Raw genomic sequence first — 15,074 nt, forward strand, 5'->3', positions numbered from 1 at the left:
CCTCCTGACAGCGCAATCACTGGAAAAGTCAGCATGTGTGATAGGGATATAAACAGACTGTTGAGAAAACAAATATAAGTTTGGTTGGGATCATGGAAATGTAGTCTAGATGTACATGTAAACACTGGATCAGATGTGGGTTGATTCAGCAGTAAATAAGCTAACACTTCAACATGTGTTCAACATGTTTGGTTTCAGATTATCATGGGGTAAGTTTCATGCGGTCTGGCATGGCCATTCCTCGGGCCTTCGACTTGGAAAAGTACATTCCATATGAAAATCCTTGATAAAGTACTATGTTTAAAACAACACACTATTTTAAACAGAGGCGTTTCCCTTACCTTCTCTTGTAGCTGGAACTTCTGCAGCTCGTCCAGTACAAAGTCCACCTGCTTGGCGGTGGTGAGGGAGGCTATGTTCCCGTCCAGGTTCTTACAGTAGTGCTGGGCATTGTCATAGCTCTCCCTGCTGGAGTTGATCCTGAGGCAAGCCTCCCCAACATGATGCCAGCCTTCCCCACAGAGCTGAGCTGTGGACAGGGAGAGAACAGTAATTTAGACTCAGACCCAGACTGTGTTAGGCCACACAACTGGAAGACTCAACACCCCTCAAGGATCTCAACTACATTTGATATGCATCTCACTACTCACACATTAAGCAAGTATGTCGCTAATGTAAAAGCAAAGTCGATTGGCAAATATCTTATAAAAAAATATATTTTTTAGGAACTCAGTAGGCGTCTCAACTTACTGTTCAGAATTAGAATAGTAGAATACACATTCTAACTAACAAAAAATGTGGTAGTGCATCAGCAGTTTTTCTCAGGGGGCCCCCGTTGATTGTGATAGTCACTCTCACTCAGATATCATATGAACATGGCATATTTCATTGCAAATGTGTAGAAGTGCAGAAAATTCTCTTTTAAACTGCACATTTTTTTCTTCGCCCCATGGGAAAATGAGTAGAATTGCATGTAATGTGTTTTAAAACTGTAACATTTCTCTCTACGCCATGGCAAACTGTGCAGAATTGCATAAAATGTGCTTTAAAACCACAACATTTTCTCTATGCCCCATGGCAAAATGTGTAGAATTTCAGGAAAATAACTTTAGCACTGTTTTGCCCATGAGGTGGAGAGCCACCAAACCAAATCTCGCTTAGGGCCTCCAAAAGTCTCAGACCGGCCCTGACCTCATGGTGTGAATTGAAGAACAGTCAGTCAATCAGTTGAGATATAGATTGAAAATGATGGATTATGCTTCAAAGAAGCTTGCATCGACCACCCTGATTGAATACACAAGTAAGTGTTTGTCAAGCACAAGTATACAGTTGTGCTCTGACTGACAGACACATCAAACAGTGGGAAAAACTACACAGATGAGGGACGAGACCTTAGTTAATAAGCAACACATTGCAGAGAATAAGAGAGAAACAACTCCACTTTCATCTCAGGAATTTCTCTGCTTATTTTGGAGACCTGCGCTGATTACAATCAAAGTTGGATAATGGTTACCACCATCAAATTATTTTCATCAGACTAAGAAAGAAACCCTTTTTTCAAGCATAAAAGGCTGTTGAAAAGATGTCCAACGAGAGAGCAGTACTGACATGAACCGTAACCAACACATGGCTAGAGTTAAAGTCTTTAGAACAGGGGTGTCAAACTAATTTTGCCCTAGAGGCCGCATTCGGTCTTCAATGAGGTCCGGAGGGCCACATTGAAAATGTGTTATATTTCCTTGCTGTCAAAATTGGAGAAAAGAAATGTGTCCTCTATCCATAGTTTTGGGAATGTCAATGGTCCCTGACTGTCTAGTGATTATTAGCCCGCTGGACAGTCAATAAACTGTATGAACATAGGTCCATTATAATTTCTACACAATTTTGATTTGGTTTTAGTCAAACCTGGTTCTGTCTGCTTTCCATTATACACTGGAAGACAAATGCACCTTTCAGCAGGACAATAACCTAAAACACAAGGCCAAATATACACTGGAGTTGCTTACCAAGACAACATTGAATGTTCCTGAGTGGTATAGTTACAATTTTGACTTAAATCAGCTTGAAAATCTATGGCAAAACATGAAAATAGCTGTCTAGCAATAATAAACAACCAATTTGACAGAGCTTGAAAACATTTAAAAATAATAATGTGCAAATATTGTATAATCCAAGAGTGCAAAACTCTTAGAGACTTACCCAGAAAGACTCAGAGCTGTAATCACTGCCAAAGGTGATTCTAACATGTATTGACTCAGGTGGTTGAATACTTAATCAAGATATATTAGTGTTTTATTTTTCAATATTTTTTTACAAATATTTTGTGTAGATCGTTGATAAAAAAATGTCAATCCCAAATTGTTACACAACAAAATGTGGAAAAAGTAAAGGGGTGTGAATACTTTCTGAAGGCACTGTACTTACTGGGCTCTCATTTATGAGTCAGCTGAGGCTCCATTTTCATAACATCAAGTAAACAATTATAATTGGCCTACATCCCGTCACCACGCTGGAGAGGAGAGTGTATTTGTGGATGTACTGTATTTGGAGGTGTGTGTGTGTGTGTGTGTGTGTGTGTGTGTGTGTGTGTGTGTGTGTGTGTGTGTGTGTGTGTGTGTGTGTGTGTGTGTGTGTGTGTGTGTGCGTGCGTGCATGTACATCAGCTTACGCCTGCGTGCGTGGATACGCGCGTGGGTACGTGTTTGTTTGTGAGTGTTTCTGTGTTGAACTCCTTCTGGAGCTTTGAAAAATGAGAGCAATAAATCCACTTTAGAGACAGGGGAAAAACATGTTTTCCCTGGGGAAACGCTACAAGAGTGTTGATAATGAATCAAACATTAGCATAAGTTCTCCAAGCATTCAAACTTGCTTGTAGCTATCAAACAGGTAGTAAGCTAAGCAGAGTTCTTGCTTGTTTGGAGTTTTTGGAAGACGTTTTTGGAAGACGTTTGTGTGTGTGTGTGTGTGTGTGTGTGTGTGTGTGTGTGTGTGTGTGTGTGTGTGTGCGTTCTTTCTCACCAGGGATGGCATGGCACTCCTGTTGCTGAAGCTCCCATTGACAGTGGAGGTTGAGGGAGCAGCTCTTACAGTTAACCAGCTTGCTGCAGATATGTTCATTTCTCACATGGCATTTGACGAAGTTCTTTACAGACTGCAAAGAAAGTGTACAAACATCAAACATCTACATAGTTATTATTATGGTGAATTTACTTCATAGTATTGGGGTCATGTAAATCTGAAATTTGTGCACTGGCAGAACAGAAAAGTATGGTTTGGCATTAATAGAAAAACCCCTGCAACAGTATGGAATACCCACGTGTCCCATCCTCTTTGCCCCTTGCTTCCACACAGAGAGCTGTTGTTCAGACAGCATGGACGGGGGAGGGGCCAGGGACAGAGGACCTCTATGCTGCTGCGCAAGCTCCAGGGTCAGCTATAGACACACAGAGGAGCCAGCAGGGGCAAGCATTAGTCTAACAGACACTGCTAGCTAAGCAGGTGAGATAATAGTGACTTAGTACACTACAACAACAAGAGTTAAGTAGTGACTCAGTAGAAGGCAAGCTTCAAGCTGCCTGACTATTTATGCTGCGTAATTCATTGACAATTGAAGCCAATAAGATCCTAGCTGTGACTGTTTTGTCTCACTACTGCCCCCTGTAGGCAGACTCACCACAGTGCAGTTGCTGGAAGCAGAGATGCACTTCTTGTCTTCACACCACTGGCAGCCATTGGTGTTGGCAGTGCAGCTGACACAGTCAGAGAACCTGAAGCACCTCTCGTCTTCACTATCTGGATGGGGGACGACACAGTTTAACAGCAGAACACAGTTAGTCTAGTCTGCACCGTCTGGGGGTGAGGTTTAAAAAAAAGCTTCAAAAATAAATACGGAACACTCGACACAGACAGTTTTATAAGGGAACAGAGTTAGAGAACCCAGAGAAAAAGTTAAGGATCAGTAGTAACTGTAGCAGAACAGAGAATGCCAGAGACATTGTCTAACATTGTCCTCACTATCAGGATTCTGTGTACATAATATCAGTCTAGTGAAAGAAACAATACTAGAGAACAGCAGGTCAAGAGACACAATCAAATCAAATTGTATTTGTCACATCCGCCGAATACAAAAGCTGTAGACCTTAGCGTGAAATGCTTACTTACAAGACCTCAACCAACAATGCAGTTCAAGAAAATATTTACGAAATAAAAAACTAAAGTAAAAAAATACAATCAAAAAGTAACAAGAAAATTACATAACAATAATGAGTCAATATGCAGGGGGTACAGGTTAGTCAAGGTAACCAATGGGTCAGAAGTTTACATACACGCTGATGACTGTGCCTTTAAACAGCTTCGAAAATTCCAGAAAATTATGTCATGGCTTTAGAAGCTTCTGATAGGCTAATTGACATCATTTGAGTCATTTGGAGGTGTACCTGTGGATGTATTTCAAGGCCTACTTTCAAACTCAGTGTATCTTTGCTTGACATTATGGGAAAATCAAAAGAAATCAGCCAAGACCTCAGAAAAAAAATTGTAGACCTCCAAAAGTCTGGTTCATCCTTGGGAGCAATTTCCAAATGCCTGAAGGTACCACGTTCATCTGTACAAACAACAGTACGCAAATATAAACACCATGGGACCACACAACCGTCATACCGCTCAGGAAGGAGACGCGTTCTGTCTCCTAGAGATGAACGTACTTTGGTGCGAAAAGTGCAAATCAATCCCAGAACAACAGCAAAGGACCTTGTGAAGAAGCTGGAGGAAACAGGTGCAAAAGTATCTATATCCACAGTAAAACGAGTCCTATATCGACATAACCTGAAAGGCCGCTCAACAAGGAAGAAGCCACTGCTCCAAAACTGCCATAAAAAAGCCAGACTACGGTTTGCAACTGCACATGGGGACAAAGATCGTACTTTTTGGAGAATTGTCCTCTGGTCTGATGAAACAAAAATATAACTTTTTGGCCATAATGACCATCATTATGTTTGGAGGAAAAAGGAGGAGGCTTGCAAGCTGAAGAACACCATCCCAACCGTGAAGCACGGGGGTGGCAGCATCATGTTGTGGGGGTGCTTTGCTGCAGGAGGGACTGGTGCACTTCACAAAATAGATGGCATCATGAGGCAGGAAAATGATGTGGATATATTGAAGCAACATTTCAAGACATCAGTCAGGAAGTTATAGCTTGGTCGCAGATGGGTTTTCCAAATGGACAATGACCCCAAGCATACTTCCAAAGTTGTGGCAAAATGGCTTAAGGACAACAAAGTCAAGGTATTGGAGTGGCCATCACAAAGCCCTGACCTCCAGCCTATAGAAAATTTGTGGGCAGAACTGAAAAAGCGTGTGCGAGCAAGGAGGTCACTAAACCTGACTCAGTTACACCAGCTCTGTCAGGAGGATGGGCCAAAATTCACCCAACTTATTGTGGGAAGCTTGTGGTAGGCTACCCAAAACGTTTGACCCAAGTTAAACAATTTAAAAGGCAATGCTACCAAATATTATTTGAGTGTATGTAAACTTCTGACCCACTGTGAATGTGATGAAAGAAATAAAAGCTGAAATAAATCATTCTCTCTACGATTATTCTGACATTTCACATTCTTTAAATAAAGTGGTGATCCTAACTGACCTAAGACAGGGAATTTTTACTTGGATTAAATGTCAGGAATTGTGAAAAACTGAGTTTAAATGCATTTGGCTAAGGTGTATGTAAACTTCCGACTTCAACTGTTGTTAGGGGTAAAGTGACTATGTATAGATAATAAACAGCGAGTAGCAGCAGAGTAAAAACAAAGGGGGGTTATCAATGTAAATAGTCCGGGTGGACATTTGATGAATTGTTCAGCAGTCTTATGGCTTTGGGGTAGAAGCTGTTGGACCTAGACTTGGCACACCGGTACCACTTGCCGTGCGGTAGCAGAGAGATCAGTCTATGACTTGGGTGACTGGAGTCTTTGACAATTTTTGGGCCTTCTGCTGACACCACCTTGTATATAGGTCCTGGATAGCAGGAAGCTTGGCCCCAGTGATGAACTGGGCCGTATGCACTACACTCTGTAGTGCCTTATGGTCAGATGCCGAGCAGTTGCAATACCAGGCGGTGATGCAATCAGTCAGGATGCTCTCGATGGTGCAGCTGTAGAACATTATGAGGATCTGGGGACCCATGCCAAATCTTTTCAGTCTCCTGAGGGGGAAAGGTGTTGTCGTGCCATCTTCACAACTGTCTTGGTGTGTTTGGACCATCATAGTTTGTGGTGATGTGGACAGCAAGGAACTTGAAACTCTCGACCCGCTCCACTACAGCCGTCGATGTTAATAGGGGCCTGTTTGGCCCTCCTTTTCTTATAGTCCATGATAAGCTCCTATGTCTTGCTCACATTGAGGGAGAGGTTTTTGGCCTGGCACCACAGTGCCAGGTCTCTGACCTACTCCCTATAGGCTGTCTCATCGTTGTCGGTGATCAGGCCTACCGCTGTTGTGTCGTCAGCAAACTGAATGATGGTGTTGGAGTCGTGCTTGGCCACACAGTCGTGGGTGAACAGGGAGTACAGGAGGGGACTAATCACGCACCCCTGAGGGGCCCCCGTGTTGTGGATCAGCGTGGCAGATGTTGTTGTTGCCTACCCTCACCACCTGGGGGCGGCCCTTCAGGAAGTTCAGGATCCAGTTGCAGAGGGAGGTATTTAGTCCAAGTGTCCTTAGCTTAGTGATGAGCTTTCTGGGTACTATGGTGTTGAACGCTGAGCTGTAGTCAATGAACAGCATTCTCACACAGGTGTTCCTTTTGTCCAGGTGGGAAAGGGCATGGTAGAGTGCGATTGAGATTGTGTCATCTGTGGATCTGTTGAGGCGATATGAGAATTGGAGTGGGTCTAGGGTTTCCGGCATGACGGTGTTCATGTGAGCCATGACCAGCCTTTCAAAGCACTTCATGGCTACCGACGTGAGTGCTACGGGGGGGTAATCATTTAGGCAGGTTATCTTTGCTTTCTTGGGAACATGGACTATGGTAGTCTGTCTGAAACATGTAGGTATTACAGACTCGGCCAAAGAGAGGTTGAAAATGTCAGTGAAGACACTTTCCAGTTCGTCCGCGCATGCTTTGAGTACACGTCCTGGTAATCCGTCTGGCCTTGCGGCTTTGTGAATGTTGACCTGTTTAAAGGTCTTGCTCACATCGGCTACGGAGAGCGTGATCATGCAGTCGTCTGGAACAGTTGGTGCTCTTATACATGCTTCAGTGTTGCTTGCCTCGAAGCGAGCATAAAAGGCCATTAGCTCATCTGGTAGGCTCGCATCATTGGGCAGCTCATGGCTGGGTTTCCCTTTGTAGTCCGCAATAGTTTGCAAGCCCTGCCACAAGCGACGAGCGTCAGAGCCGGTGTAGTAGGATTCAATCTAAGTCCTGTATTGAAGCTTTGCCTGTTTGATGGTTCGTCTGAGGGCATAGCAGGATTTCTTATAAGCGTCCTGCTCCTTGAAAGCGGCAGCTCTAGCATTTAGCTCGGTGCCGATGTTGCCTGTAATCTATGGCTTCTGGTTGGGATATGTACGTACGGTCACTGTGGGGATGACGTCGTTGATGCACTTAATGGTGAAGCAAGTGACTGAGGTGATATACTCCTCAATGACGTTGGATGAATCCCAGAACACATCCAGTCTGTGCTAGCAAAACAGTCCTGTAGCGTAGCATCCATTGGTAGGATAGTCTTAATCGTAGATCGGACAAAGCAGTATATCCTTTGCATTGGACTCATTAAAGAAAAAATCTTCATTCAGGTCGAGGTGAGTAATCGCTGTTCTGATGTCCAAAAGCTATTTTCAGTCATAAGAGACGGTAGCAGCAACATTATGTACAATATGAGTTACAAACTATGTGAAAAAACTAACAAAATAGTACAGTTGGTTAGGAGCCCGTAAAACGGCAGCCATCCCCTTCGGCGCCATTGACTTAAGAAAAACAAAAACAGGGTTGACATGAAAATGCCCCCTGCAACACCGCCTTCTCAGTAGGAAAACAAAAAGGTAGATGGGTCTAGCTCAATATGCTTTTCATTTCTATTTGCCCTGTAGAGCCAATTTCAACTCATACCCTCCATGCCAGCAGCCACTGACAAATGAACGATTAGAGAAGGACAGAGGATAAACAGTGTGATAATCTGTCATCAATTAGTCATTTAATTAGTTAATCACCGGTCCAATTCACCTCCGATAACACTCTAAAACACAATACAGGTGTTTCTGCAACCTTGTGAGTATATTTCCAGCATAATTGTATTTGCCTCCGAACGGGATAATTGTGTTGGTCCTGACCTTTTGTTCCCACCACTATGTGCACAGGCCTTATGAGGAATCAGAATTATTATTACTCTCAAAAAGGGTGATGATTCATACAGCACAGTATAAGAGGCAGGTAGGAACAAGAGAGTTTGATGTGAAATGAGGATTGGTTCCATCATGGACGGCTCAACTATAGAACATGTATCTAGGGCTGTGGGGTTCACAAAATTGGTGATTGTCAAGCAAATAACTGTCGGTCTAACGGTAATTGACCGTTAATTAACATAAACACAATTAGCATCTCCTGGCTTCCACAAATAGCCTACAAGCTACTGATGCAGACCTTCGGAACATCTACATTTGAAAAAGTCTAATAAATCCATGTAATATAGCCTACACCTTCACAATAAATCCATTATTTATTTTAGACAGGTCTAAAGAAGCAAGATCTGAAGAAAATGTATATTTCAGAAGAACAGAATAGCATACTCTGAGTTATGTTAGGTCCTGATCTGGCTATGCCAAATGGCTGTGGGCTACACTAGTGAATTTAGCAGACAAGATTTGCTTAGAATTCCATGGCATTATTTTATAGTATGAAGAATACAATTGAACAAAGCTGAAAAAAATAGAAAGGATATTTTCTCCAAACATCTTGAGGGAGTGCGCACATGAAGCTATTCTGTGTTGAGCGGTTAACAAATAAATAGGTATTCCTATATGCTTAATTTAGAGTTATTAATATAACTTTAGTTGTTCTACAAACGTTGGGCTATATGTTTTGATGTTTAATACATTGTAGTCAGCCAACAAGATCAGTAGGCCTAACGAACAGCAAAAGCACTACTATCGACATATTCTATTCTGTGTGAGAAATAAATATTCCAAACATAGTTTGGGGATTCGATAGATCCCAAATGAATACCACTAGAATCAGAATGTTTAACTTAAAATGTTGATAAACTATTAGGCTATTTATTCATATTATAAGTGCAGCAATGCACACACATTAGTAGGCTATAAGCGCAAATGTTCCATTATCAGAAAACAACATTATCAAAAGTGACCACAAATGCAATTATGCATGTAATGCTTTTATTATAAAGGTGCATTTTATGGTGAAAATGATCTTCCCCAAACAGGTGCTGCTTAAGTATGCCAGGCTCTACACCCCTTGTAAAGCGGAATTATGTGCTTCATTTTAAGTTATTTGGACACTTTAGCTGTGATACAAACCTTATTAAGACATATAGGCCTATGGGCTAGACTACATGATGTGTGCGAATATGATTTATAACTTTTATAATTTGTTCTTATGCTGGGCATCATTCACAACAGATAATATATAATTCACAAGTGATAGGCTAATATTGTCACCCATCAGACTATTCTTGATTTAATCTTGTCTTTACATATACTAAATAATACATGTTTGAAATTCTTTTTGATATAGAATGGACCATTATCATGCACCTGTACCGAAGCAGGGTCAGGGGACTTTTATTTGCATTGATGTCAGAGTAATTAGAGGGACAATAGAGTGCTGAGTACCAGGCAGTTAGCAAGTTTGGTAGACTACTAATGACCATCAGCAGCATCAGAGATTGGAGAAGCCTAATTACCGTGACTAAAGGTTCACGTGGCATTTGACTGCCTTCATCACTCGTGACCGCCGGTGTGTCGGTAATACCGTCACCGCAATAGCCCTACATGTATCCATTAGTCAGTTAACTACCAGAGGGGGAAGCGAAACCGACCCTCCCCCATGACAAATATGCAGATAAAAATGTGTCACCACATGTATCCTATGAATACAGAATACAGAGCAATGTCATGCAACACGTACTGGTGCGTGGTGGGCAGAAGGGAGCGGGCACGCTGCCGTTGGCATGGCCGGTGTCCCAGGGGACACAGTGGTCCCTAAACCAGACACAGCGGATACCGGGGCCAGCGTTGGCACAGCGCTGCTCCTCACCGAAGGCCTGGCAGCTGGGAGGGGTGTAGACCAGCACGTCATTCAGCAGCACACCAGAGAAGCCTCCAAACACATACATGGACCTGGGGAGAGAACACGATCACACTTTATTTTGATAATCCATCTGTAGTTGCTCTGCAAATGGTCATGCCATCAACAAACAATCTGTTGATAAGCAACTGCTTGTTAAGGTCATGGTAAGGGTTTGCGTTAGGCTAAGAATGAGGGTAAGGGTTAAGGTTAGAGTTAGGGCTAGGGTTATGTTTAGGGTTAGGATAAGAGTTAAGGTTAGAAGATAGTTGAAATGTTACTGCTAGTCTGTAGAGTATCTACAGATGAACTATCCAAATAAAGTGTTACCGAGAACACAACGCAGGAAATACTCAGAGTACACATTATTACCAGGTAACACTGAGGAAACTGATGTCAGGAAACTGTGAGATAAAAAAATTAATAAAAAAGTAACGGAGGGGCAATATAGTGGATGTGAGTGACTGACCCATTGCTGACAACAGAGGTGTGGCCAAAGCGGTTGACATCACGGTGGAGATCTGGCCTGGGCAGGACTTTCCATTCATCACAAGCTGAAAAGAACAAACATGCACATGATCAGTTTTTGCTTCAGTAGAAACTTGGATCATCTTGTGTAGGGTCAAGCACTCAACCGCAATACCCAAAATTGATACCTCCACTGCGACTCTAGACCAACTCAGTGTCCTTGTGGTTAGAGTGTCCGCCCTGAGATTGGAAGGTTGTGAGTCATACCAAAGGCTGTAAAAATGGGTCCTGATGTGTCTCTGCTTAGCACTCAGCATTAAGGAGAAAGATTGGGGTGAAGGCCCTACGATAGACTAGCATCCTTTCCAGGGGGGTGTACTTGCTTGGATTTCATTTCAGTAGGCCTGTACCATACCACCCTACTGTACATATTGAAACACAGAATACAGTAAGTACCAGAGCCACTGAGACAGAATATCTGTGAAACCTGAGACTGGGTACACACACACACACACACACCACGTCTGCACTGTTGCACACACTCACACACACATAATCTACAATGGAAGTGTCAACTCTACATTATTAACACGTATGAGAATCCTTTGAACAGAGGCTGTGGAGAATGGCCTGTATGAATACCATGGTCCCCTATAGGGCTGGGTGTGTCAAGCCCAGCAGTGATTAACACTGTGTGTGAGCAGAGCACTAGGGGCCATACCCTAGAAACAGGGCCATCATAAACAACTAACTGCAGCTAGAAAAGATGCCTTTTACGATTGCATAAATAACCCTAATTACAGTTGAATCCACTGCAGCTGCTATTAGACAATCCTGGGGTGGTGGTGGTGGTGGGCACACAGGCCCTTAATGGTAGTTTGATTACCAATCTCCTAGGACCCTGGTCAGGAACCACACTGATCCATGGGTAGGCTACAACAAGTCTACCTGGAGCAGCTCTGACAACACAGCCCACAATACAGCTAGACAATTTGTCTGTCAGTGATTATCTACCATTCTGCTCAGAGCAAACAAATAATAACAGAGAGAAAATGATAGTAGGCAAAGCCGATTTCTTCACTTTGATAATATCACGAGCCAAATCATGTTAAATTGAGAGAGTACAACGTTCAGTTTCCACGCTGTTAGAGGGATCCTCGGAGAGTATAAACGCCAACCTCTTAACATAATGTCTTTGAATTGTTTATTATGTGGCTGCCTCTGAATATGACTTCACAAACCAGTTTAACCATCCATTGATCTTGTCTGTTGGGGATTCTATGCTGTGGTTCAGAGTAATGGCTCTAAGAGCAATCACGATCGTGCATTTTAGCATTTCATTTTACAGCTTTCTGATGCTTTACAACCCACACGTCCACTATTGCATTAATATGTAAATGTGCCATTTACCCAGATTAGTTGTCCAATATAAACTGTGCTTGGGAGTTAATTGTGCAGCCAGGTTGCAAACGACCACGCAAGTGCTTGGCTAATTGGGACTGTGTTTAAAGGGAAAGATAAGTCAACAACACCAGTCCAGATCAGAAGGCGCTGTAATCCCTTCCTAAAGACCAAGTTGCTCTCTGACAGGGTCATGGTGTGATCACGTTTAAACGTCAATCATTCTAATACTCTCTCTCAGCTGGTCAGACTCAGACCTACAGTACTTTTTGATAGTCACATAAGATAGAGATGTGCATAGGTGATGCAGTGGCTAAAGGGACAGACCAAAATAAGTATTTGTGACAGACCACCAGTAGTTAAATTGGAATCCTGACGTTAGCACTATCTGAGGCCTACTACCTATCCTGAAGCCTGGAGCTAGAGTGAATCCATACCCCAGACATGCACTGACAGACAGCCCATTGGGTCTTCCAACCACCTGAGGTGTACTGGAGATGGCTGGAGATGACTCTCTATAATGAAACTCACTGATACTTATCCCAACGGTCCCCCTATTTCATTTCCTCCCAGGATATTGGCAGAGGAACCATGAATAATGTACACGTAGACAGGGGGAGATGACAGGAGAATCAGCGGACCAAATCTGCACCAGAGTCAAGAGTGATGGGGAAATCAAACTCATTCAAATGGCAAACTTAATGAAATGTGTTTTTGTGTTCGGGAGCTGCTTTGAGAGACACTGTCTGGAGCTCCAATATAAACAGGTCACTCTTGTTGAAGACGGCACTGCCAGTTGCCTTTCAGGGGGTGTGGGGACAAAACATTTTTAATTAGAGATCATTTCCCCCAAATCTAATTAGAAGTATGAAGATGGGGTAATGAGGGGGGGGGGGATTAAACGCAAATTAAAACTGCCATCTGTGTCGACCTGAATTAAATCTCTCGCAGAAGAAAAACACAAAAAGCTAATAACGCTTTCCCCCTCCAAGGTTAGCAGAGAAAAACAAAAACAAATTAGCGCTTAAAACCGTCTCTCAGCGTGCGTGGCGGGGCCGATAGAGAGAGGGAGCGGTAGAGTGAGGCCTCTTCCACAGGTGGAACTAATTAATTAGCTCACAGAGAGACGAGGGGAGACGAGAGGAAGTCATATCAGTCCATTAACTAATAAATGAGACTTTTAACACATTCAACTAGAGAAACCTGTTGACACATCTCATATGTACTGTAGTAGGCTACAATGTCTTTCAGCAATACTTGAGTAAGAAGCATCCTTCACTATAGCTTTGTTTTGGTCTATAGTAGGTTCCGGCATGTTATATAAGCAAAATTGTTCCATTATTATAAAAGCAATACAGGGAAAATGCCTTCCACAAACCTGTTCTCTCTATAAGAGGCTGATAATGGAGATTGTTAATTTGGCTTTATAATGAAATGAGTCAACAATGTCCAGTGACAACCCAGTCCTCAGGGACTATAATAAATGACAGGTCGCCAAGAGGCCATGTCTGGCCAAACACTGGCCTATATAACGGAGCTCCAATCACAGAGATTGGTTTTGCCTGAGCTTGAGTGAAGAGTCTACACCACATTCCCCAAGCCAAGCATCAGTCTAGCTTAACACCTTGAACATAAAACAATCAGTTGCCTTCGGATTATAAAAGTGACATTGGACTTTTCATCCATTGGGAGTGGCCTACTCAAGGTGATTGGACTGGCTATTTAAAAGACTAAGAATGAAAGTTGAGCCGTGACCCTCCATGACTGCTGGAGAAAGCTACAGAGTCAAGTTCTTCAAACATCTTGTCCTTATCTGGATTTGCTACATCGTCTAATTAGCGGATAAACATTCCGCTTTAATATATTTTCTTTCTTTGAATGTATTACTACATCTACTACCTTAATGACTCATTGACTTAATGTTGTCTCCTCTTTCTCTCTTGCTAGTCCCAATCTTCCTATTTACTTTGTCTCCATCTCTCTATTTTAATTCTCCATCAACCCTCCCCTCCTCTCTCAGTGCAGTAAAACTTGTGAAGGGTGGCTGGTGAACAGAGTCAGGGAAGGGCTGGCTGTAGAGATTTGAGGACGCATCCCTCTCCTCCTCCCTTGCCTCCCTCCCTGTGCTCAGAATGTCCCGTAATTCCCCTGCAGAGTCACTGTATTCAAAACAAATATTCCTAAAAGAGCAGACGCCATCTGGCCGGCTCCCATTCTGCAGCTCTTTATGGGGTGTTAATGATCCCCACTGTATTACTGTCAGCACTGAAAGGTGAGCTGTAACTCACATCCCGAGATCTCCAGTAAAACCCCAGGTAGTCCAAACACACACACACACAGGAAGGCATGCACACACACACACATAACTCTAAACCTTTAGTACTAAACCGCCCTTTTATATCTTGCAGAGGATAGCTTACTAACTCCAAAGAGAGCAAAATAACTGTATTTGACCAGGGGGTAATGAATAGTCTATCATGAGTAGGGCTGTTGCAGTGACCGCATTATCGTCACACCGGCAGTCATGAGTCATGACCACAGTCAAATTCCACGTGACCGTTGAGTCACGGTAATCTCCTTTTATGCACTCTGGACATGCGTTGGTGGTACCCAACTCACTAACGACCATCAGGTCACTAATGGCCTGGTACTCAGTGCTCTAACCACTCTGACATCAATGCAAATGCAATGGAAAATCACATCAAACACTTATCATCAAAACAGTATCATGCTTTTAAAACTCATCATTAGGCTAAATGTTTTGACCTCACTGTGATCGATCAATTTGAAGAAAGAAGTTCAACAACAGGTTGAAACTGAGTGTAAAACATGGTCATTGTGGAGGTTGTTTCAAAGCCAAACACAACGAATTGGACAGCGCTTTCTAAGGTGATGATTCATTCAA

General features: G+C 42.8%; 1 protein-coding gene across 1 annotated transcript in view; it reads right to left on the bottom strand.

Moving 5' to 3' along the window:
* Nucleotides 1–15,074, bottom strand: part of LOC106607945 (attractin-like protein 1) — a 356,731-nt gene that overhangs the window by 249,475 nt on the left and 92,182 nt on the right. The window contains exons 11-16 of the mRNA XM_014205458.2: nucleotides 10,770–10,854; nucleotides 10,142–10,353; nucleotides 3,674–3,792; nucleotides 3,317–3,433; nucleotides 3,019–3,151; nucleotides 342–529 (exon numbers count right to left, since the gene is read on the bottom strand). Of these exons, the coding sequence (XP_014060933.1) occupies nucleotides 342–529; nucleotides 3,019–3,151; nucleotides 3,317–3,433; nucleotides 3,674–3,792; nucleotides 10,142–10,353; nucleotides 10,770–10,854 (854 nt within the window). The remainder of the gene's footprint in view (nucleotides 1–341; nucleotides 530–3,018; nucleotides 3,152–3,316; nucleotides 3,434–3,673; nucleotides 3,793–10,141; nucleotides 10,354–10,769; nucleotides 10,855–15,074) is intronic.

Source organism: Salmo salar, chromosome ssa01 (genome assembly GCF_905237065.1).
Source record: "Salmo salar chromosome ssa01, Ssal_v3.1, whole genome shotgun sequence".
In the NCBI taxonomy this organism is placed as follows: Eukaryota; Metazoa; Chordata; class Actinopteri; order Salmoniformes; family Salmonidae; genus Salmo; species Salmo salar.